Source organism: Aplidium turbinatum, chromosome 1, assembly GCF_918807975.1.
Source record: "Aplidium turbinatum chromosome 1, kaAplTurb1.1, whole genome shotgun sequence".
Classification (NCBI taxonomy): Eukaryota; Metazoa; Chordata; class Ascidiacea; order Aplousobranchia; family Polyclinidae; genus Aplidium; species Aplidium turbinatum.
Window position 1 is genome coordinate 27,288,372 of NC_137472.1, and position 25,225 is coordinate 27,313,596.

Below are 25,225 nucleotides of genomic sequence, written 5' to 3' on the forward strand. Positions count from 1 at the left end.
GTTGCTTTCCAGTCTGGGTAAGCCAGTTGCATCTTCTACCCCACTTAAAAATAGAGATGCATCTGCTCATTCTTCATTTTTCTATCTGTCATCTGAATATGAACTATCCGAGAAGTCGTGGGACACAACAATTGAAGGGCAGCAATATTTGAAATAAAATAGTCAAAAAGATTGGTGGAGTATTGTAGAGTTACCTTAGTAGTGTAACAATTGCATCTTATAACCGGCATATCTAGTATGCTCTTAAAACATATCCATTTGCATATGGGTGGAACCAGTATATGAAGTATATTCCTTCATCGCCTTGTAGGCTATTAGGTTTACATTTCTATTGACATCTCTTTTTCTTATGAGTGCGTTCACTTGAGCTTGTTTACTGTTCATTGTTCAACAGCCTTTCAAGAGCTGGTTGCGTAATTGTTCCATTCATTATTAAACGACTTGCTGTTACATTTCCCAGGCAATTCAGGCTGGTCGCCTATAGGCAGGTGCTGGAGTGGCTGTTGGATGGAGAAGTTCTTGGCAAGTCCAACAGAGTCGTGCTGCCATCCTGCATTGTGTCATTTATCCGCAGAAAGTATCCCAGTGACGATGGAGACTATGCTGGGTTCCAAAGACCAGTGTTAACATTTTAGTCTTGGTTTAACCTGGTTTATTGCAACCGTTTCGTTTATTTTTATTTTTCGATTTGGTGTTTTTTGGTTTGGTTTGTTTTCGATTTGTGTGTCGTAATGTGATTTGTCATTAGTATTGTATGTTGGTTTATTCTTTTACTTTATTTCTGCTTCAATTTGGCTTATTCTAGTCTTTTTTAGCTTCATCTAGATTATTTTTATAGAACGGAGATGTCAACACCGCCGAAGACAGTCCCAATGAATGCTAAAGCGTTATCGCATGATAGTCGACTGTACTATGTCCTGCAACACCGTACAATACAACATATTTTCGATATAACCAAGTTTGGCTGTTGTAATCTACGAAACTAGCCTTCGGCGATGGGCTTCGCAAACCACTCCTGGCACACAAGCATGAACAACTAAATTTGTATAATGCTGGCTGAAAGATGCGTCTTCACTATGGATACCTTATAAATTTGCGCATTCAGTAGCAACCAAACCTATCTCGGCTAGTTTGGTCTCGACTCCAACTGACGTCATATCGCTAGGTGGCGTTGACGAGTTTGCTACTTCCAGGTAGCGTGAGAGAGAAGCGCTAGAGAGCGTGAGAAAAGGGTCGGTTTCTCGACTGTGGGCCTCAATTGTAAGGAAGTGAGTTATTCAACAGGTTCCAGATGTCTTGGCAATGGATTTTAGCCTATGTTAATTCAATCGTGCAGTTGCACTTTAAAACCCCTTTACTTTTAACCTAGTATCCTGATATCTAGATTATCTGAAAGCATTTCTTCTGCTGAAGAATTTAAAAAAAAAATTATTAAAATTGGACAATCGGTACCAGAGTTATGACCGTTTAAGTACCCAGATTATACAGTCACGCATGACTGATTTTTGTTAATTTATTGCCAAATGATACTAGAAAAATGGTGAAAGTTGCTGTCAAGGGGTTTTTGGGGGTAAGGAGTTCAAAAAATATATTAAAAAGTGTCTCAGAGCAACAGAAAAAAAGTTATTAAAAAATTGATACGAACAGTCATGCATGAATGATTTTGTCGCAGTCGCTTCATTCCTACAACGAGATGTATTCCTTAGGCACCACAAACGTTACATGCCTAGAGTCATATACAGTATAACGTGGAACCGATCATCTCAATGTAGCTAATATCTGGGTACCCATTGCACTTGATGTTAGAATACACGCTACATTGCTCGGAAAGAGCTCTGATCAAGTGCAAGATGGTCACAGTCCGCCACAGTTTCAATAGTATCTCTTACTCAGCATAATGTAGTCTATGTATCTAAATCATGTGGCAAAAAATGGATTAAGTCAGCTGAACTTAACGATAACCTTCTGTAATGCATTTCAGGTTTCACTATTGATCAGTTAGCATTTTCTACTTGTATCTTGTATGATTATATAACGTATTGTATGCACTTCTGCTGTCTGATATTCCGTGTGTATTCATGTATCCATCATGGAGCTGAGGAAGAGTAAAATAAACAATGGTGGTTTGCTTGGTAATTTGCAGCCTTTAAAACATTTTAAGGAAGGACAATTTAGACCAACTACTGGAGATGTTCTTCAGAAATACATATATCATCTTCAATTAAATCCTCGTAACCACCAGTCACCAGAGTGGGAAGCTCGCAGCTTGGGATACAGCAGTATGTCCAGCAAAAGTATGGCAGCCTGCTTGCATTCCACTGATGACAAAACAAAATATCCAAAACAAAATTATTCGTTTGGTTGATGAATACAAGAAATACGAACATGACAAACAGGGATCTGCTGCCTTAATTAAATTTCGAGAAACTCTGACAACACGATTTAGGATATCTGCTAAGAATGTCGAAAATCTTATTAACAAAAACAAAACATTGCTACCAGAAGATAAGGCAGAAGGTATACAGTTTCTTAAATTACTTGAAAAACAAACCAACCAGCATCTCTTGGACCCCTTGATAGAAAGAGGTCGAAACGCTTCAAGAATTATGCATTGAAGAGTCGAATAAAGGTAATAAAGTGTGATGTATGTTTATTCCCAGTATGCTTAACAGCCCAATGATTTTTAAAATAACATACCTATTAATTTTTGATACGGATGCATAAACAAGACGTTTTTTACAGATAAATGCAGATTCTCAGCCATCTACCTCAGGACTTAATTTCCTCTCCTCGTCATTTTCCCAATAAATTAAGTCGAATCTGCACTGAGAATCTGCATTTATCTGTAAAAAATGTCTTGTTTATGCATCTGTATCAAAAATTAATAGGTATGTTACTTTAAACATCATTAGGCTGTTAAGCATACTGGGAACAAACATTCATCACACTTTATTACCTTTATTCGATTCTTCAATGCATAATTCTTGAAGCGTTTCAACCTCTTTCTATCAAGGGGTCCAAGAGATGCTGGTTGGTTTGTTTTTCAAGTAATTTAAGAAACTGTATACCTTCTGCCTTATCTTCTGGTAGCAATGTTTTGTTTTTGTTAATAAGATTTTCGACATTCTTAGCAGATATCCTAAATCGTGTTGTCAGTGTTTCTCGAAATTTAATTAAGGCAGCAGATTCTTTTTTGTCATGTTCGTATTTCTTGTATTCATCAACCAAACGAATAATTTTGTTTTGGATATTTTGTTTTGTCATCAGTGGAATGCAAGCAGGCTGCCATACTTTTGCTGGACATACTGCTGGATCCCAAGCTGCGAGCTTCCCACTCTGGTGGTTACGAGGATTTAATTGAAGATGATATATGTATTTCTGAAGAACATCTCCAGTAGTTGGTCTAAATTGTCCTTCCTTAAAATGTTTTAAAGGCTGCAAATTACCAAGCAAACCACCATTGTTTATTTTACTCTTCCTCAGCTCCATGATGGATACATGAATACACACGGAATATCAGACAGTAGAAGTGTATACAATACGCTATATTAATCATACAAGATACAAGTAGAAAATGCTAACTGATCAATAGTGAAACCTGAAATGCATTACAGAAGGTTATCGTTAAGTTCAGATGACTTAATCCATTTTTTGCCACATGATTTAGATACATAGACTACATTATGCTGGGTGAGAGATGCTATTGAAATTGTGGCGGACTGTGACCATCTTGCACTTGATCAGAGCTCTTTCCGAGCAATGAAGCGTGTATTCTAACGTCAAGTGCAATGGGTACCCAGATATTAGCTACATTGAGATGATCGGTTCCACGTTATACTGTTTATGACTCTAGGCATGTAACGTTTGTGGTGCCTAAGGAATACATCTCGTTGTAGGAATGAAGCGACTGCGACAAAATCATTCATGCATGACTGTTCGTATCAATTTTTTAATAACTTTTTTTTCTGTTGCTCTGAGACTCTTTTTAATATATTTTTTGAACTCCTTACCCCCAAAAACCCCTTGACAGCAACTTTCACCATTTTTCTAGTATCATTTGGCAATAAATTAACAAAAATCAGTCATGCGTGACTGCATAATATGGGTACTTAAACGGTCTTAACTCTGGTACCGATTGTCCAATTTTAATAATTTTTTTTTTAAATTCTTCAGCAGAAGAAATGCTTTCAGATAATCTAGATATCAGGATACCAGGTTAAAAGTAAAGAGGTTTTAAAGGAGATTTTTGTAATTTTTATGAAAAGTTGTTGCTAAGCAACAGCAAATAACTTCCCAGACGTTGATCGAAAAAAAATTTTATGCATATTTTTGAAATCAGCATTGAAAACCCATGCAGAAAAGTCACAATATAGATGAAAACAAAAAAAAGTCCGGGGATTGGGGAGGTCTAGTAGATGTGTTGTAGTTGTTTTCAATGATGGACGCTTATGCATCAGCACAAAAAGACTGAAATTTTCTTCGCTTAAATGAAGTCAAATACTTAAAATAAAAATTCGGTGACTGGGCCAGCATCAGTAGTTCAAAGCCTCTTAATCTTCATGCTTCCATGATTGAATCGAAGAGTTGGATGCACCAGCAACGATTCTTATAAGCGGCCAATTAAGTCAACCCCATAATTTGTCAATCGAAAATCAGTTTGCGAGAGATTCATCCGTGAAACAGTAATCGGTGATATGAATCAGCGGATTATAGTTGGAACAACAAGAAAATTTGTCCACGACCAAGTTAGCTAATCAGCAGATTAGCCTAATCGGTGAATAATCCACTGCTGGTACATTCAACCCTTAAAGAATCTTCTCATTACAAAGATAGATACTTTCACAACCAAAGCGCCAGTTAAAAGTAGTTACCATCAGTTTGAAAAATCCACATTTTGGTCACATTCCTTCTTTGCAAAAGCGCATGATATGGAACGCATGACTTGAGCATTTCCAAACAGTAAAACTGACGTCTGATAGGTGAGAAGGTTTTGGCATACATTTTAAGATTTGCTTTTTAGCTACCTAACGATGTTATATATATAATATATACTTGAAATATTTAAATTTTATAATTAAAAATAAAACATCCTACAAGGGAGCTACCTCATATGATCCACTCTTGTAGGTGTCACACACGCATAAGCCACAGTGACAATCACCGTTCCCATTGCAAGGCACACTGCTGTTCACAGCATATTCACTGGTGTCATAGCAAGCAGATGCATCCAACGTGCAAGCGCATGCGTTTCCTGTCCAACCCTCGTCGCAGATGCATTGGCCGCATACGCATGTACCTGCATCTGTGTTTGACGTTAATATTACATTGTGAAATGTTGTTTCCAATAAAACTCTCTTTTATACTAGACAAAACGTGTAGGTGTGTATTCGTTGAGGCGTAAAAGTTACTTTTATTCATACTTTGCAAAAAATAAAATCACAAAAATGATGTTTTGTAACCTTGTTAAAACGACATTATGCTGAAACGCAGACATGGGAAGCACAACATCCTAAGCTTGTCACTAGAAATTGAAAGCAATCACATTGATATGAGCTTAAAAATCAGATACCAACCGTTACAAAGTCTTTCTCTGACACGATCGCATGTAGCGTCGCTGCATTCGCAGTATCTGCCTGTGATGTTTTGCCGAGGATATTGGCTGTAAAGTAATTTGAATCAAAGATCAATTCGTCTTCAAAGATGCTGAAATGCACACACGTCGGTTATTCAATTATAAGTTACTTTTTTTCTGTTCCATCATTTTGAGTGGCGTGTAAGCAAGACCGGGTTTAATTTTGTCTTGCCACAATAGGTGACAGATAATATTAAAGTAACAAAACATTGGACAAGCAATAAACAGAAAGTATGTTGCTAGAACTAGGAGGGCAATTGCCGTGTCTCCTGTTAATGACCAGACCACTTCGAAAAAGAAAATATTACAGAGAAAATTCAAGTGGTTTAATTAAATAAACGACTTCATCGAAAACAGTGGGGTAATTATTGTATCTACTCGGGCAACATTGTTTCCTTGTAAAAATATAGGAATGACACAGCAGCTAAACATGCCACAAATACAATGTTGCCAAGCATGTTGGAATACTTCATAGTGACACAACAATGTAATCGGTACACTGCTTTGAAATGATCAACTTACAAACACATACATATTCCACAATCGCATTCCCCTCTATCACTACACACAGTTTCAGACAAATGGTCTGTGCACTCATCCAAGTACGCCAGTGTATTTTGTCCGTTCTGGGCGTCACACTTGCAGTCGTGACCAGAATATCCCTCGTCACAGAGGCACACTCCACAGTCATATGTTCCATGACCTGACCAAAAAAAAAAATTCCAAATAAATAAATTTGGCAAAAAAATCTAGTTCTAGATCTGTTTTAGAATATTAATTACTGTGTATGTACAAGCCAAGAAAATGTGGAAAAAGCAAGTTGAGGAGGAAAGCAGCAAGGTGGGTTTGACAAGAGGAAGCGATAGACAGATCGATGTGGACTGTGGAGGCAGGGTGTGAAGGCGATTACGTCACTTGGAGGTGAATCCGGCCACACTCAGTAACGGGGACATCACCGGATTAAAGCTGAACTACTACTACTACTTCATCAAGAGCACTATAGAATACATAGAACATTATATTTAAACCAAATATAGTTATTACTATTTGAATCCTTAACAGCCTGTTTCACCTTTAACGGATCATCAGAAGTATCTTATTCAAATAGAAACATTATATATATTTATATTCTACTACATACATGTTACGTGTATGTATACGAGCACAACATTTGTTCACAACCATCGTTGAATTAGATCAATCACGTAAGAATACAAGCAAGCTATTGTTGTCCGGCGTGAACTGATAAGCGAAGCACACAGAACAATCGTTCTATCTCCCCTGCACTGTACCTGAGCAATTGTAAGAGGAATTAGCAATGCATGGGCACTCATTCTGTGGTTTGACGTTGACCCGAAGAACGTCGGTAAAGCCGCGTGGAGACACACTGACAGTGACAGGACTTGCCAGACTCGTGTTTGTTATCAGTTGCATTGTGAAGTTGAGCTGAAACGCAAACAGGTTGTTTGATTTCAATTTTGGGTTTCGACCTTTTTGCCTTGACCGACTTTCTTCTCTACTTTGAAACAATTCCTGGTCACTGTTTTTTCGTTATCGAAACTCTTAACGACCAGCAATCTGCACTTTTAGACTGTCCACGACTACTTTAACTTTATGCATTTACGACATTACATTAGGGAGGTCCTTAAAAATATTTTTTGATTTTTTTGGTGCCAAACGTTTAACGTGTTTCATTTGGGAAAAATATATCACATGCAAAATAATTTTTAAGAAATATTTATGTTTAGGCGTAGCGCAAGCCCCCACATTTTTTGCAAGGAAGCAAATGACTCCAACATCCATATCCCTTCAACCGCAAATGCTAAAAGCTTTATTTAAGTATCAAAAGATCCAGAAATAATGGTTTTTTATCCGACTTCAATGCATCACATAGCTCTAACTTATCTAAATTTCAAGCTAGGTGAAAAAAACTGCATTGGCTCTTTAACAGCTTCGAACACTTCGGAATGGCCCGTTTCGGCTAGTCCGATTGGGCTAGTCCGATTGGGCTAGTCCGATTGGGCTAGTCCGATTGGGCTAGTCCGATTCGGCTAGTCCGATTTGGCTAGTCCGATTGGGCTAGTTCCCTATTTGGCTACAGTCTTTATCAGTTAGTTCCCTATTCGGCAATTTTTTGAAAATCCAACGATAATCCTTCTGTAATCCAACAAACTCCTTCTGTAAATCCAACAATGCCTTCTGTTTATTTAGGGAATTTTGTATTTTATGCCACAATAGGCTATCGTTTCTTTTGCATTCTTGCATTTTATCCAGTGTTTACCTTTGAGTGCCTTCCCAGACGGCAAAATCCGTCATTTTTGTTGTCTGGGTTCGTTCAAAATATGTGTTTTACAGCAAAACAACATTTTTCATGATTAACAATACAGGTTAATGAGATAAACAGAAGTGTTTAGTAAGTTGTTCGAGTGTGTTACTGTTCAAAATCATAGGCGCCTAACTATTTTTTTGGCGGTGGGGGCGAAAGCATGTTTCATCAGCAGCAACGTAAATTCAGCAAATGTCACGCAGATGGATGACGCAATTATGCCGTCACACTAGGATTGCATTTATTGCCACACTCGGAGTTATCGCTACGTTCGACCTACCGTTAATTATTATAAACAAAACTCGACCACTTCGGTTAAGCAAACACATGACATGCGTCTGCGTTAGCTAGCGGTTGATGGACTGCGACTCTTTAAGCTAAGCACAACATAAAGTTTAGCAAAAAACTAGATTTATTAGCATGAAACAAGAGACGAAAAGGTTTACTAAAAGGTACACTGTAAATGGAATGACAATGTTTTGAAAATGGAATGCAAATACTAACTTGATCATACGCTTGAAAATATACCCGTGGAAAGTAAAATCATTCATGTTTACATCAATTCAGCAGCACGTCACCTTGAATAAATTTAAAAGTTGCTGACATCCGTAAGCAACCCTTGAAAAATAGTTACGGAGAGACGTTTGATAAAGTTTTCGACTTGACATTGCTCCCTTTTCACTACAATATCGCAACTTATGACTGACCGCTGTAAAACGCCCGTTTTCGCGTTGCAGATGAAACAAAAGATGCGCATATTCCGCCTTTGATCGAGTTTCCATGGCAACGGTCGTGTGTGCGCCATGCAGTTTGCGTGAGTCCGTTACTGCGTTGATTATGCGGCGTGTTCGCAATGCGGTTTGTACCAGCCCTTGTTGCGCTGGTTAGTGGTTACCTCGGGCCGAGACTTCAAGTTCATTTTCACAGCGAGCGATTCACTGGGCACCGCGCAATTCACTGCAGTGCAGAGGTTTCGACTTTCGAAGGCGACATCAAGTCTGTTTGCAAGCTCATAAAGCTAAACGCACGCTCCCGTCTACGTAGCAAATTATGTTTTTTTTTAGGTGCATTCAACATCTGATGACATTGAATCGACACAAAATGGTAGATTTTTGCTATGTTCCAGGCAGCAAAATCAATCATATTTACATTGATTCAACGTCTGCAGACGTTAAATCAATGTAAAAATGACAGATTTTGTTGTCTGGTGTGGGATTGTAGCATCGCTACTCGTTCTAGTGATTATTTATTGCGAAGCTGTTGCGGTTTGCATTCAAAGAATGTTTTCCTGCTGCCGATCGCTAGTTCATCTATTGTTTTATGTATCAATACAGCATAAAAAGTTGCCCCCACGCAGAAATATGCGTGGGGGCCAGGCCCCCACGGCTTAGGCGCCTATGTTCAAAATACATGTAAAAACTTACATACGAGTTATTAATTACAGAGATAGCATAAATTTGATGCTCTAAAACAAAGTCATATATTATCATATATAGTCAAAGTGGCAAATGCGCGTACGGACAGTTTTTACGATAATGCACGGTCCATCAATTTAGAGATTTAACCGGCGGTAAGTATTAACCGGCGATTCAATTCGATAATATCAAACCTCCATCTTTACACTCTGACTACAAAAAAATTAGGCCTATATCACGTGAAAGTTACGAGTAATTAAGCATTGATTTCAACTAGCCTAGGACTAGCCGAATCGGACTAGCCGAATCGGACTAGCCGAATCGGACTAGCCGAATCGGGCTGTAGCAGAATAGGGTAATAGCCGAATCGGACTAGCCCAATCGGACTAGCCCAATAGTAGCAGACCCCGAACACTTCGAGGCCTACCAGGTGGCTCGTGCTTTAGAAAACACAAATGGCAAGTCATTAGGTGCAAAATTTCATTTCAACCACTTGTCTCACTGTAACAGGTTTGCTACAGTAACAATTTCAAATGTTATAGATTATTCTGCCTGACCCTGTACAAATAAAGCAACATGACTTGCATACCACGTTTCCCAATTTAACGTTGTCACATCGAAGACCCTTCAATCTTTTAGATAAAGAACCTTGGCATTGTGAAGTCGGGTTGATCATGCGGATTCCATCTGGCAATTCCACCTCCAGTGAAACCTGGGTAAATATAAGCACTTCCAATAAGGAAAATATCGAGACTACCGATAAGCAACAACTGGTCAGCAAATATCACATTTGTACTTGAATTGAATCCATTATCGTTATGTTCCTTCCTCTTATTGAGGGTTGGATACTAGGCACCATTGTTCTCGATAGAACTAGCAGAGAATAAATACAAGTGAATTTTACATATTACAGCTTTCTGCGTTGCTTGTCAGCCGTGTGGCAGAGCTAACAAACTTATTGGCTGGAGAACTAGTGGCTGTATCTTGACAAAACACTTCATTGCAAAGCTTAAATTCGGAGACACCATGTATTTCCCTGTAGACTCTTTCTAGACCTACTTACGTTATATCTGTAAGAACGCGATATGAACCTAAAAAGGCGATACACACAACGCACATCATTGTATGAATTGATTTGTTTGAAACTTACAAGCAATTCTCAATCAATGATTTTTAACTTGTTTGACTTGAGAATTGTGACACAAGAAGTAGTTCTATCGCACTCAATAGTTGGAAATTGAAAGCAAGACCATAGGTAGTAGCAGCCAACAATAATCAGCCAGCAGCCATTTCAAAAAAACACATTTGTTGTTGAAGTGGCCAACATTTCCTTTTCATTGATAGGGAACATTTACAAGAACAGCAACACCGAGTTGCAACATTTATGCTACTTAGACAAACACATACGTGCAATCGTACATGCCCAAGTTACATGCGTACAGAAGTAAGCTAGTTCATACATGTATTTACCCTATTTGTAATCTTCAGCATTGTCATGCCATCGAGCTTATAAAATAATTCCAAGAATTAGAGGGAAGTATTAGGATGACGCACCTGAACCTGTGCGTTGTTGTGAACAGTCTTCAGCGATTCGATGACGTTGGAAGGATCTGAAGACAGCTCGGCTGTGATGGCGCCTTCAATTTGATTCTTAAAAGTACAATACTTACATATATAAATTACAAATGGCACTTGCTCGAATATAACCGCTTACGTGGCAAACTCGACAAGCAGAATAACGACACTGCCACACAAAAGCATTGTGTGTTGTTGTTGATGCATATCTTGTTTATTGTGAATCCTTGGCACTAAAAAGATCAGGCGCTAACTTTTGTGACACATAAATAACAATAATAAACAAGAGAATAATCAGGTGAAACTGCTGATAACAAATTCTAAGCATTGTATGAACGCTTCTTTTGTGAAAAGAAAAAACAAAAGTTAAAATATGTGTTGATGCATTGCCAACGAAAACGCCATTGATCGCACCCAGTGGAGAGAAGCTTCCACAAATTGACAGCAACAAGACGAAGATATTCTTGCAGTTGCACTTTTTCAAAAAACTTTTTTGCTTAGTTTAACTCCTAAAAGGAAGGGACATAAGAGTGCGTGCAGTTCCGGATGTCAGGCCTAAAACGTGACAATGGTTTTCAATTCGTCATGTTTCAAGAAAGTTCACATATAACAAGCTACGTAAAAAAACTGAAAAAAAGTATACCACAAACCTCGAATTCGTTATTCGAAATTGATGGAACTAAAAACAGTGGAATGACTTTGTCCAGAGCTAGTTTATCACCAAGACTCGATTTCACCTGAACCAAAGTATAAATTAATCAGATTACAATCGCCGATACATTTCTTCATGTACGTGGGGGCGATGGCAGGCTTTAATCTGCTCAAAAATCATTTTTCAATGCATAGCTCACCGACACCACATTGCGATGACGTGCGGATGACAAATGACGATGATAAGTAGTGCGACTTACATTGCATTGTGGAACTTTGAAAAACCTCGATAACACTACACTGCAACAAATCCGTGCTTTACTGTACTAATTAGTAGCTGGTGGCTGTGTAGTTTTTCTTTCAACAAAGTAATCCCAATACGAGATATAATTTTTATTAATTCAGACAGCAAACTATTCAAAATTGCCCATTCCTCAGCACCAAACGACACCACTCGCTACTAAAGCAAAGAAACAAGCGTCGTTGGCATTGAGCAGTCGCAAATGTCACAGAAATATGCAAAATTCTGTAGAAGCATGTACATGGTGTACGCATTTAAAATCTTCTGCTTGAACCAAGAAACACAGTGGTTGTGTATTTCTGTTCAGTGACGTTTATTTTGTGTAGTTGATTTGCAACCACCGGTGTTCACTGTTCTCTATACATACTTAGTGTTTCAGTTTACAAATTACATTCCAGACATGTTGCCGTATTTCTTCCTGTTTGCCTTTTTTCAATATTTAATCAGCGTTTTCAATGTACTCTATTTTGCGTTAGCGGTTTTAATAGATGACTTTTGGGTTTTTACCTTTGGGTTGAACGTACTGTGACAGCTGCAGAGACGACCGGAAGGAGCAGGCTGAAACAGCGTTGCCACTTCAGCGGTTTTCTCGCGAAATTGGGCTAGTTTTGTTTTAAACGTGCGGAAAATTTCACCAGTAGCGGGTTGTGTGCTGGTTGATTTCGTTTCATTTCACTACAAATTTTACAAATAGAATATGATACAATTTCCAGCTAAAACTTTGTTTTTTGACTTTAATTTATGCAAACTTTCCAATTTTAGCCTACTGTTGACCTTGTTTAAACTTGTAAATGATTGGACTATTTTAGGCTACGTTTTCTTGAAAATAGGGCTGGAAATTTAAAATCAGATTTGCTGTTATAGTGCGAAGCAGGACATTAAGACGCAAACAAATCGGCGCGAGACAAAACGGCGCAGAAAAAATGGCGCAGACAAAACGGCGCCAAAGTCAATGTATAGAACGATAATACTCTGCAACCATAACGAAAGTTTATGTGTGAATAAGGATTTTTGGAGCTGGTATACAAGTCCCCCCCCACTACCCTTGGCAACTCATGACAAAGAGGAATTGACCGAAACATGTGAAAAAAATTAAAGAAAAGGTTCTGAGCTTGTTACGTTGCCTTTGGCGCCGTTTTGTCTGCGCCGTTTCGCCTCTGTGCCATTTTGTCTCTGCGCCGTTTTTTCTGTGCCATTTTGTCTCTGCGCCGTTTTTTCTGCGCCATTTTGTCTCGCGCCGTTTTGTTCGCGCCTTAATGTCGTGGACCGGTTATTAGTGTTAAACAAGTTTTTTTTATTTTTATTGCAAAAATATACACACCTCGGCTGATGAGCAGTTTTCAGTATTGGGTGAGTCCTCATTTACTCTTCTCACATCACTGAAGTTATTTGATGGAACAAAAACAAGAAAATGCTCTGCATCCTTTTGCCAGTTTATTGAATCCTGAAGAGCTAGAAGCAGCCTTTGAAATGATGCTTTTCGTTTCTGGAATGAAAATACGAAGCAATGAAAATTTCACAACAGGATGCATTTTATACGACGACAGCAACTTCAAATACTGAACATGATGCTTTAACATTCACGATTCAATGAGTGGCTGCCTGGTCCAGTGGTGAGAGCAAAAACGCACGCTTGCAGTTATAATAACTTGATGGCTAACACAAACATTCAACATGCTCCGTCTAGGCAATGAGTAACGCATTTCCTCCTGAATTATTTCTCTTCTTAGATTAAAATCAAATTACATTTACAATATCAGTAACCAACTAGCCAACACAAGACATAAAAGTAAACAAAGTATTGTGTAGGTACCAAACATACTGCTGCTTGGGCCAATTCAATTGGTAAAGTTCTGGACGAGGTGTTGATATTAGCTGTAGCCTCATCAAAACTATGAACTTGATCAGTCAATGGAAGCATGTTCAAAATGCTGTAAAAGTAAAACGGAAATTTCACATCTGATACAACACCGTTTACAACTCATATAACATGAAAATCCTGTGCCCACCAATATTGTTTGAAGCTATGCTTGCCTCGTATCACAGCGTATTCGCTCAATAAGACAAGAAAAAACATATTTCTTGCTTTACACCAGACATGTCAAACCTAACAGGGCTGCGATGGTGAAACTTAGGTTCTATTTATAGAAGGGTGCAAGTATTAAACATCAAACATCACAATATGAAAACTCACTAAAGCGTATTAGGTTATTTTTTACCTGTTTATTTTTATTAACCACATAATGTGACACTTTCTTTTGAAAATATTCACTACTACAATTTTTTCTGTCAACCATTAGGTTTGTTGTTGCACAAGGCCAGTTGCAAATCATCGGTAATATTTTTGTCCACCAACCACTTGTCTTGTTTTCAGAACGCTTAACAAATTTTAAAAAAAAATACACAAATTGTGTCAATTGTCACTGAATTTTTTTTCTTCTCATTACATCGGCTTTCCTCAAAATAAGCCCATTAAACTATTCACGATTATCCACACATTCTCCCCAGCCCACTATTAAACACACCGCTTTCAAGTTTCCATAGCACTTCTTCAACTCAATCTCGTTCTTTTTCTTCCTTAATGCATTGCTTTAGAATTTAGATGAAGTTAACAAAAAAATTGTCACAAAAATACTTTTAGCTTCAGCAATTGCAGTTTTTTTACTTTTACGAAACAATTTCAGCCTCGCACGTGGTTGAAGATCGAACAAGTCTTGTTGCAGATTCTCCAATTAAAACACAGAAAATCTGACCACATGGTCAAATTCGTGTATTTTTGAATGCAATCATACTATCATAAATCTAAGTTTATAACAAATGATTGTATACCATCGTATCATTAAAACTTGGGCGTACCAGTGAAATAATTACTACCGGTACAACAAAAACACTGACTAATTTTCAATACCGTCACTTACATGGGATCTTCCACAGAAACAGGCTCCAAGTTGATTTGGCTGTTGATTTCACCGAAGCCCAATCGGAAATTCTTCAGTGATTGACCCAGGGACTTTCCTAACTGTTGTGCAAAAGTACGCATCCAAGAGATATGCTCTTCGTTAGCTTCAATTCCAGCATCAAGAAGATAAAATACATCAACAGGCTGTTCTTCCACCAGCTTGAAGAATACTTGGAGATCTACCGGTTGACCTGATTAATCACAATTTCATGAACATGCAAAAATTCAATAAAGAATAACCCATGATTACTTCTTTCTATTCAAGGTGATGCTGATAAACACAATGGATATTACTGTATACATATATATAATAAATACAACTTCTGGAAAGGATATATTCATACGAAAAAAATTAATATGCCGCACTCTCTGGAGTCATACATTCATCTTAACGAGAAACTTATACCTTCCAAATAAGTTCCTTTCTTAAGTAGCGTATATACGTACCCAGTCAGCATATTAGTCAATGGCTACTATGGATGACAGAAGTGGTAGTGTTCCACTGTCCTTTAGTCGATACTTACATTGATGCTCAGTGCAATGTAGACTAATTTGTTGGCTGGGTTATTTATATGACATGACAATTATTTTAATCTTGCCTAATGTGTAACAATGCTTGGGGTATACAGTATATACGGGTCTGCTACTATTCGACGAGTCCGATTCGGCGAGTCCAATTCGGCTAGTCCAATTCGGCTAGTCCAATTCGGCTAGTCCGATTCGGCAAGTGCCCTATTCGGCGAGAGCCCTTTTCGGCGAGTTCCCTATTTGGCGTTTTTTTGAAATTTTTTTTTAAATTATTGGGTACCGTAGCCTAATTATCATTGCCGTTTTAGGGTTAGGACTTGGGGTTACGGGTTAGAGTTAGAAGTTAGGGATTTAGTTAGTAGAACACCATGTTGTCTTTAAGTTTAAAGCACATGCACAGGCTGTTCTAATCAGATAAAGCTAATGTTGGGTAGAGCTTTCAGCCTTTCAACCGATTCACAAATGAGTGTAGACAATTATGTCACACTGTGATACTTTCAAACCTAATTGATGGAACATGGGGACTGTGCGGTCGTGGTTAGACTGATTGTTAGTGAGGTGGCCTTACATTTTCCTGTCTTCACTAACTTTTACATTTCAAAAACTTTTAAAATGTGACCAGCATGCTAGTGATGCAAGTTGAAACTGTTTTATGGAAATTTAACATTGGAGACAAAGAATATCTGCTTATAGCTAAATACATTTAAGGAACAACATTGCTATATTTTGATTTTTATGTAATTGTGTTTCTTTTTCTCGACTCGTATTAGACAGGCAAATAAACAAACATCTCTCTCTCACAACGGTCTTTAAGTGCAATAAGTATAGACAATGCGACAAATCAGAAAGAGCAATTTGATGTTATTATGATGACAAAATTTGACTGGGTGATAGGCTATTTGTGATCACCACAGCATTGATACAATGACATCATCAATAACCAGTTTATCAACCTGGTGGCAATGCAATGTCTAATATTTGAGGGCTCATCTGTATCTTGTTCTCCAAAGTGAAGGTTTCAACGTCTGACAAAGGCACATTTTCTGTAACAAAAAAAATATGGTTTTAATACAGAGACCATGAACGCTGGCAAATTGAATTGTTGACGTCCAAGTTAAAACTCATATGGTGTTAACGAGGCGTAACACCTAACAAACACTTCTTTCATTGTCGTACTTGATTCCAACTCATTGACTGCCTCTTGTATGAAAATTTTCCAAGATTCTCGGTCTTTTGCTTTGTGTATTATGTGTATGTGTTGGTGTTGTCGGTTTGTTGGTACTGCACCTTTAAAAGTTAACAAATACTACCAGTATCTTTAAAAGTGAAAAATTGAACAGTGAGCTAATGGAGCAAACAAAATGGTTGGTCGCCAGTTTCCACAATCCACAAGCCAACATTTCTCCACTCTGTTAGAGTTTGAAACTTTTTTCTTTACTCGCGTTTCTATGTGAAACTTATTTCTCTTTACTTGCAACCTTTTTGTACTTAAGACAAAATCTCCGACAAGATGTATTGCTGATAAAAGTTTCACAACAATGCTGACCAGCGCCCTATAAAAACTAATAAGACTAGCTCTACACCTACTTCGGAAGCAATGCATTTAAATACACCTGTAAATAAGTTTCAGAGCCTTGTTTGCATTGTTCTTAACTGAATGAATGCAAAAATACGATGTTAATGAATGGATTTTTAAAAGCCTTTTTTTTATTTGGCTGTAGGGCGTAAGAATTCGGCTGCCAGGAAGAAGCTCTGGTGGGCCATACTTGGTCGCCGAAAAAACGAAGCTTAGAGGCCTGAATAAGTAATGTAAAATGGGAAAGATCTTTGAAAAAACCTTAAATATACCTACGCTTTATAGAATTAAACACATCGTTTGTTTGCATCTTTTAACTTTAGAAATCTTATGTAGTCACACCACTACATATTTACCTACAATAGTTCTTGTTGGCTGAGGATATATATACTTTTTATCACAAAGATGTATCTGTTCCACAGACTTCCTGCATCCATTGACAACCAGATTAGGATTATTGTAGTTCAACTGTACAAAACAATGACGTTAAGAAAACCACAATTTGTTAATCACTCCTGATTGAAGGCTTAAAACTAACATTGGGTAATCATTAGGACACTTAATATAGTCAAAAAAGTTTATTTTGCCTCGTTCAATTATGGAATGTCTACAACTTCATTTTTAGGCAATGCGAGGGGAGGTTTCAAAGTAATGAAATCAAAAAATCAAATTTCATTCTTAAGTCAAACTTCTGTCACAGATCAGTTGTTGCAATTGGTATGCAACAATCCATGAGTTGCTACATTTAAAAAGCTTTACAGTAGTAAATGATGTCCCTCAATTTTGCAGTTGAGAGCTGCTGCATTAAAATGTAGATTTGACAAAACATACGAAAGAATGACAGTGAAAATGGGACAAGATCATACTTTGCCATATTTGTACTCGAGGGAGGGGGTTAATCAGCTTTTTTTTTCAAATTCAACTTTAGCCTTGATTTAAGGATACAACAGTATATTCTAAGACCCTTGATAAAAAGTTATAAACTTTCCATCCAAAAACCCTTAAAATTACTTTTCGCTTAAAATTGCCTTGTAGCCTATGATGTGGATTGTGGACATCAATTTTTGTTTATGGCATTGAAAGTTTAAATATTCATTGCATCTGTATCAAAAAACTTTTAAATTTGCAAGACAGCCACAAAGAGTTTTTCAGACCTTGGCTTCATCGGTAAAGTGGCCATTCTGCTTTTTGCGCATGCCTACGCGCATTGGCGTAATTTTTTTTTTAAATTTAACGAAAGGCTAAATTACGTAAACTTTTTGCTTAAAATTTTCCAAATTTCTCCATAATCATTCTGTTGTACCTCCTAAAGCATTGCGTGCAGAAACGAAGTAAATTTTTTCTCATGTGCAGAATTGTTTTGGCATTCGATTAAACTACATATATTTTCATATTATTGTATCATGCTTGGGTAGTAAAAATTATAATGACGTACACTTTTCTGCCAATTTTTAATTTTTTAAAAAATTAGAAAAAATACCTTTTGGAAAGTTGCTAGTTGTACATACAATGTTTTAAATTTTATTGCAAAGCTTTGCATCTTCGGATAGCTGAAGAGGTATGCTTTCATTTGATGTCAAGATTGTGCGTCTACGTCAATCACATGACATGTTTTTACCGCGTAAATACAACAGATTTGTGTGAAAATTGGTAATTTAGATTAAATATAAATTACTTCTGTTCGGGATGGATTGGCCATGTGACGAGAACGCGTAAGACGCTCTACTACTGTTCACATGAATACATTTCTACAGGGCATATAGGCTACACCTTGGCTACAAGTTGCAAGCATAATGGTGAGACTTCGCTCGTTATTAAACCTAGTCCAGGTTTTGACGAAAAACTAAGTTACTCTTCACTCAAGCCTACCGCCCGCTTGAGTACAGCCTACGGTACATTTTTTACTGATGTTTAGTTATTATTTGACCTAACTAAAAGTGAACTCAATCTCATACATTTTCGGAAACTTGAATAATTTATTGATAAAGCTTTCGCCGGCGCAAACCTGGACTAACAACAAATAAATGCTGAACACGCGCATTAAAAAAAACAACATATTTTTCTGTTCAATATAACATTTTATGTGAAAATCATTGCCGGTTTAAGCAGCTTCACTCACGGAAGCCATAACATATTTTTCTGTTCAATATAACATTTTGTGTGAAAAGCATTTCCGGTTCAAGCAGCTTCACCCATATATTTTTCTGTGTAATATAACATTTTGTGTGAGAAAACACGCATTAACAAAACAATATATTTTCCTGTTCAATATAATATTTTGTGTGAAAAGCATTGCCCTACGCCCCTACCTGCCAAGCTGATACAATCTACAGACTTTAGTAGGAATAACACCTAAACGAACGGGCGCCACAGTGCTCCGCACCTAAATATCTAGATGCCACAGTGTGCGCGCCTATTAGACCAGCGCCTAACTGTCAGCGCCTAAAAGATGTGGACCCTATATGTTTGGTCGAGTCCTGTCTTTGTCATGAGTTACCAGGGGGGGGGGGGGACTTGTATACCAGCTCCCAATATTTCTTCTTCTCTCATGTTGTCGCTATGTCAGGGCATCCTCCCAATATTTAATATCTGTTAAAGTACCATAGTACAGATTTATTATTTTTGCATATTTTTCAGGACCTTCTGATGATCACCAGTAAGGGTGAAACAGGTTGTAGAGGTTATTAGAAAATAGCAACAGCATTTCATGAAATCTATATAGAAAAAGTAATAAAACTACTTACAGGGTCAGCACACCAAGAACATCCTTCAATGGCAATGCATTCTGTACATGATTCTACATTGCTCTTCATACAGTTGTCGAGTTCAGCTTAAAGTGGAATAAAATGAAACTGTTATATAATTTGTAAATCAGATGTAAATAATTAAATTACAAAATGTTGGTTATACCCTTATTGACAATCATCTCACCAATAAGTCAAGTTATGCAATATAGTGATTCCCCTAAACACGAATTTTTGGTAAAATAACCCAAAACACAAATTTTAAATAAAACAGGCTAATGTTTGTTTAAACTCAAAAACTGAAATGGCACAGGTAAGAAAATTGCTAATCCTATTTCTTTACTAAAAATTAGACCAAAACCGCTTTTCAGATTTCAGCAGTCAGCAAATATTTCAACTAGGCCCAAAACCCTGTCCCTAATAAAATTGAAAACTTTCTGACTGTCTGCAGGGTTTTTGCTTTGCTGTTAAATCCTTTCTGGTGAACCTAGAATTGCCATTGAAATATTAATAAAATCGGAGAATAATGCTCTAGCGCCATGTGGCAAATAAAAGTTCAAAACAGCAACCTCTCGTTTCTCTCGATCTTTTCAGTTTGTTTGTTTAAGAAAACTCCGATCAGCAACTTCAGCTTTTTTATTTTTTTTTCTCAATTGTTTCTTAACCCTAACCCCTTTTAAAATGTTTGCAGAAACTGCGATCAGCGACTTCGGCAAACTCTTAGGATCATTACCAGAAAATTTAAAATGTTTGCGAAAACTGCGGAAAAACAGAAACTGCAATCAGCAACTTCGGCTTTGTTCTATTTTTTTCTCTTGATCTTTTCAGTTTGTTTCTCTTGATCTTTTCAATTTTTAATTTTTTTCTTCTTGATCTTTTCTTAACCCTAAACCCTAACCCTTTTAAAATGTTTGCTGAAACTGCGATCAGGACTTCGGCAAACTCTTAGGATCATTACCGAATATTTTAAAATGTTTGCGGAAAAACGGAAACTCTGATCAGCAACTTTGGCTTTGTTCTATTTTTTTCTCTTGATCTTTTCAGTTTGTTTGTTTGCGGAAACCGCGTTCAACGACTTCGGCTTTGTGCTATTTTTTCTCTCGATCTTTATATACAGAGGAAAAATTTTAAAATGTTTGCGGAAACTGCAATCAGCGACTTCGGCTTATTTTAATTTTTTCTCTTGATCTTTTCAGGGTACAAACTAGGTTGCACCCTAGATAGGGATGCACAATACAGAATACCTGGCTATTCTAGAATATTCTAGAATACTTAATTTCGAATCTAGAATTTCGAATCTATTCTGAAATTACGCAACAATTTTTTCCAAATTATGTTAAATAAAAGCAAAAATATTTGTACATACATTATTTTGAATTGTATTAGTATCACATGTCAAACAGAGTACAACATATGATAAATCAAACATCATAGTACGATGCATCATCAAGCATCATCATACGGTCACACGGAAACGCACTGCGTGTCTGCAGTTCTGATGGGTCCCACGAATTACCCATAAGCCCCATAAGTACCCATAAGTACCCATAAGCACCATAAGTCGCGTCGAATTACCCATAAGCCCCATAAGTCGCGTCGAATTACCCATAAGCCCCATAAGTAGCGTCGAATTACCCATAAGCCCCATAAGTCGCGTCGAATTACCCATAAGCCCCATAAGTCGCGTCGAATTACCCATAAGCCCCATAAGTCGCGTCGAATTACCCATAAGCCCCATAAGTCGCGTCGAATTACCCATAGGCACCATAAGTAGCATTGAATTACATAGAAGTAACGTCGAATTACCCATAAGCCTGTTTAGTGTAGAGTGTAGTCTATAGCTGTCTAGAAGCCTAGTAGTCGGCTGCATAGCCGAGTGGTGAGGAGCACGGGCTGGGCGTTCCAAAATATAGTTCGACACCGCTCAAGAGCAGGACACTTGAAGGCATGCCTAAAGGTGGACACGAAGATTGGCTTCGTTGCCTTCCCGTCCGCTTATGTGTAATCTGCAGTGTGCTGCAGCAGATGGAGTGTTTTGTCCGATAAAACACCTTAACATTGGGCAATTTTCCGTATGAACCAGGTGACTGCAGCATAGCAATCGTTCTCGCACTCAGCCAGAGACTTAATTCTTGCTTTAAACTTGATAATTAAAGAAAAAAAAGAATAATGGCAAGGGTGGGAATCAAACCCGTGTCACCAAATTCAATAGCCTTTGCCTTAACCACTCAGCCACGCAAGCGCTCGTGAAATCGTCGCTTAATTTGTTTATATGGGTAATGTTTCGAGAACGCTCACAATATTATCAGTTTAGTTTGTTTTTATTTCTGACCATCACAACGAAAAAACAATACACGACAAACTTAGCACAGATCTATAAAAGGTAGAAGCGACAAAACGCGGACGTTATAACGTGCACGATACCAAAGCCTGCAGATTACATATACGCTGACATGAGGCGTAAGTAATTCCACGTTGCTTATGGGTAATTCGACGCGACTTATGGGGCATTTGGGTAATTCGACGCGACTTATGGGGCTTATGGGTAATTCGACGCGACTTATGGGGCTTATGGGTAATTCGACTCGCGTCGAATTACCCATAAGTCGCGTCGAATTACCCATAAGCAACGTGGAATTACTTACGCCTTCATGTCAGCGTATATATAATCTGCAAGTCGCTGTTGCGACTTGCGATCGTGTCACTTAAACTGATTGTCCTGCTTTGGTATCATGCACGTTATAACGTCCGCGTTTTGTCGCTTCTACCTTTTATAGATCTCTGCTAAGTTTGTCGTATATTGTTTTTTCGTTGTGATGGTCAGAAATAAAAACAAACTAAACTGATAATATTGTGAACGTTCTCGAAACATTACCCATATAAACCAAATTAAGCGAAGATTTCACGAGCGCTTGGGTGGCTGAGTGGTTAAGGCAAAGGCTATTGAATTTGGTGACACGGGTTTGATTCCCACCCTTGCCATTATTCTTTTTTTCTTTAATTATCAAGTTCAAAGCAAGAATTAAGTCTCTAGCTGAGTGCGAGAACGATTGCTATGCTGCAGTCACCTGGTTCATAGGTCTATAAAAGGTAGAAGCGACAAAACGCGGACGTTATAACGTGCATGATACCAAAGCAGGACAATCAGTTTAAGTGACACGATCGCAAGTCGCAACAGCGACTTGCAGATTACATATACGCTGACATGAAAGCGTAAGTAATTCCACGTTGCTTATGGGTAATTCGACGCGACTTATGGGTAATTCGACGCGAGTCGAATTACCCATAAGCCCCATAAGTCGCGTCGAATTACCCATAAGCCCCATAAGTCGCGTCGAATTACCCAAATGCCCCATAAGTCGCGTCGAATTACCCATAAGCAACGTGGAATTACTTACGCCTCATGTCAGCGTATATGTAATCTGCAGGCTTTGGTATCGTGCACGTTATAACGTCCGCGTTTTGTCGCTTCTACCTTTTATAGACCTGTGCTAAGTTTGTCGTGTATTGTTTTTTCGTTGTGATGGTCAGAAATAAAAACAAACTAAACTGATAATATTGTGAGCGTTCTCGAAACATTACGCATATAAACAAATTAAGCGACGAATTCACGAGCGCTTGCGTGGCTGAGTGGTTAAGGCAAAGGCTATTGAATTTGGTGACACGGGTTTGATTCCCACCCTTGCCATTATTCTTTTTTTTCTTTAATTATCAAGTTTAAAGCAAGAATTAAGTCTCTGGCTGAGTGCGAGAACGATTGCTATGCTGCAGTCACCTGGTTCATACGGAAAATTGCCCAATGTTAAGGTGTTTTATCGGACAAAACACTCCATCTGCTGCAGCAAACTGCAGATTACACATAAGCGGACGGGAAGGCAACGAAGCCAATCTTCGTGTCCACCTTTAGGCATGCCTTCAAGTGTCCTGCTCTTGAGCGGTGTCGAACTATATTTTGGAACGCCCAGCCCGTGCTCCTCACCACTCGGCTATGCAGCCGACTACTAGGCTTCTAGACAGCTATAGACTACACTCTACACTCTACAGGCTTATGGGTAATTCGACGTTACTTCTATGTAATTCAATGCTACTTATGGTGCCTATGGGTAATTTGACGCGACTTATGGAGCTTATGGGTAATTCGACGCGACTTACGGGGCTTATGGGTAATTCGACGCGACTTATGGGGCTTATGGGTAATTCGACGCGACTTATGGGGCTTATGGGTAATTCGACGCTACTTATGGGGCTTATGGGTAATTCGACGCGACTTATGGGGCTTATGGGTAATTCGACGCGACTTATGGGTAATTCGACGCGACTTATGGTGCTTATGGGTACTTATGGGTACTTATGGGGCTTATGGGTAATTCGTGGGACCCGTTCTGATAACTGCGCAAACCTTATGAAGGAAGAAAAAAGTCGCTTAGAACAAACAGTCCACGAAGAAAAAAGTCGGCGCGCAAGACGGAAAATATCAACTTTACATTTGTTTAACGTCGCACACTGTTCATTTAACATACTTATTTTCGAATCCTGATATCCGAAAAGAAACTGCAAATGCGATTCGAATACATTGAGATTCGAATCTCTAAGATTCGATATTCTGTATTGTGCATCCCTAACCCTAGAATAACAGCTAAAAAGCTTGAGTTGGTTCTTGCGTGATGTTGGATAGCTGTAGCCTGTACTCCGTCTGTTGTTCAATTCTTAGTAACATTTATTACGGTACATCATAAATCTGTTGTTATAATGACGATTCATTTTCTCTATCTCAGCAGTAGTTTCTGTAGTCAGACCACAGTCTCTATATTAATATAGAGACTGTGGTCAAACCTTGTGTGCAGTAAAGCTGAGATAGGCTACTGGTGTATTTTATTGTTTTAGTGTAGTTAGATGGGGAAGGCAGACATAATGTTGAGAGTTGGCTGGCACTACAGAATCAGTTTAGTTAGGGCAGGATAGGTTTTCTGTGCCAGCATCATAATTTTAGCTAGGTGTTTATTTAGGATTTGAGGTAGACTACCGGTGTGTCGTTGGGAAAGACTCTTCCGGTTACTTAGAAAACTTTTGGCAGCCAGGGGCTCTTATTGGATTTTGACGCTAGCACGAAAAGAGTCTTAGCGAGTCTCTCACGTTTGGCCCTATGAGAGGAAGGACATTGTACACGGGCCCAGATAGATGGCTAATCACGAGCTAATTAGTTACGGTACGATTTGGTCCGCAGACCAAGAAAACTGTGGAAGGTGAACCAGTCCTGGGCATTTAAACATATAATTGTAAACGTTTAAGTTGTTATTAATTGTAAACGTTTAAATGACAGGTTGTGGTTAAATTTATACAAGTGTTAATTTAGATTCGAAAGTGAAACGTGTCAAAGAGAGTGGAGCTTTTTTTAAAAAGAAAAAGGAAGCAAGCGAAGCAGAATTAAACAAGCACGAGGGAGCTATGCTAAAATTTGTAACCTCTTCTGGTTCAAATGTTTCTTTAACATTACCAGAGAATGATTCAAATGAAAACC

The 25,225-nt window shown here is 38.2% G+C and overlaps 1 protein-coding gene across 1 annotated transcript in view; it reads right to left on the reverse strand.

The window, feature by feature from the left end:
- LOC145780739 (integrin beta-3-like) overlaps nt 1-20,943 on the reverse strand; it is a 37,260-nt gene extending 16,317 nt beyond the window's left edge. Inside the window, exons 1-13 of the mRNA XM_082592369.1 lie at nt 19,708-20,943; nt 17,320-17,431; nt 16,341-16,430; nt 14,819-15,050; nt 13,714-13,831; nt 13,222-13,386; nt 11,599-11,685; nt 10,928-11,023; nt 9,963-10,085; nt 6,925-7,078; nt 6,155-6,335; nt 5,574-5,659; nt 5,106-5,302 (exon numbers count right to left, since the gene is read on the reverse strand). Coding sequence (XP_082448495.1) covers nt 5,106-5,302; nt 5,574-5,659; nt 6,155-6,335; nt 6,925-7,078; nt 9,963-10,085; nt 10,928-11,023; nt 11,599-11,685; nt 13,222-13,386; nt 13,714-13,831; nt 14,819-15,050; nt 16,341-16,430; nt 17,320-17,431; nt 19,708-19,776 — 1,710 coding nt within the window. The 5' untranslated portion in view covers nt 19,777-20,943. The remainder of the gene's footprint in view (nt 1-5,105; nt 5,303-5,573; nt 5,660-6,154; nt 6,336-6,924; nt 7,079-9,962; nt 10,086-10,927; nt 11,024-11,598; nt 11,686-13,221; nt 13,387-13,713; nt 13,832-14,818; nt 15,051-16,340; nt 16,431-17,319; nt 17,432-19,707) is intronic.
- Between the last annotated feature and the right edge of the window lie 4,282 nt (nt 20,944-25,225).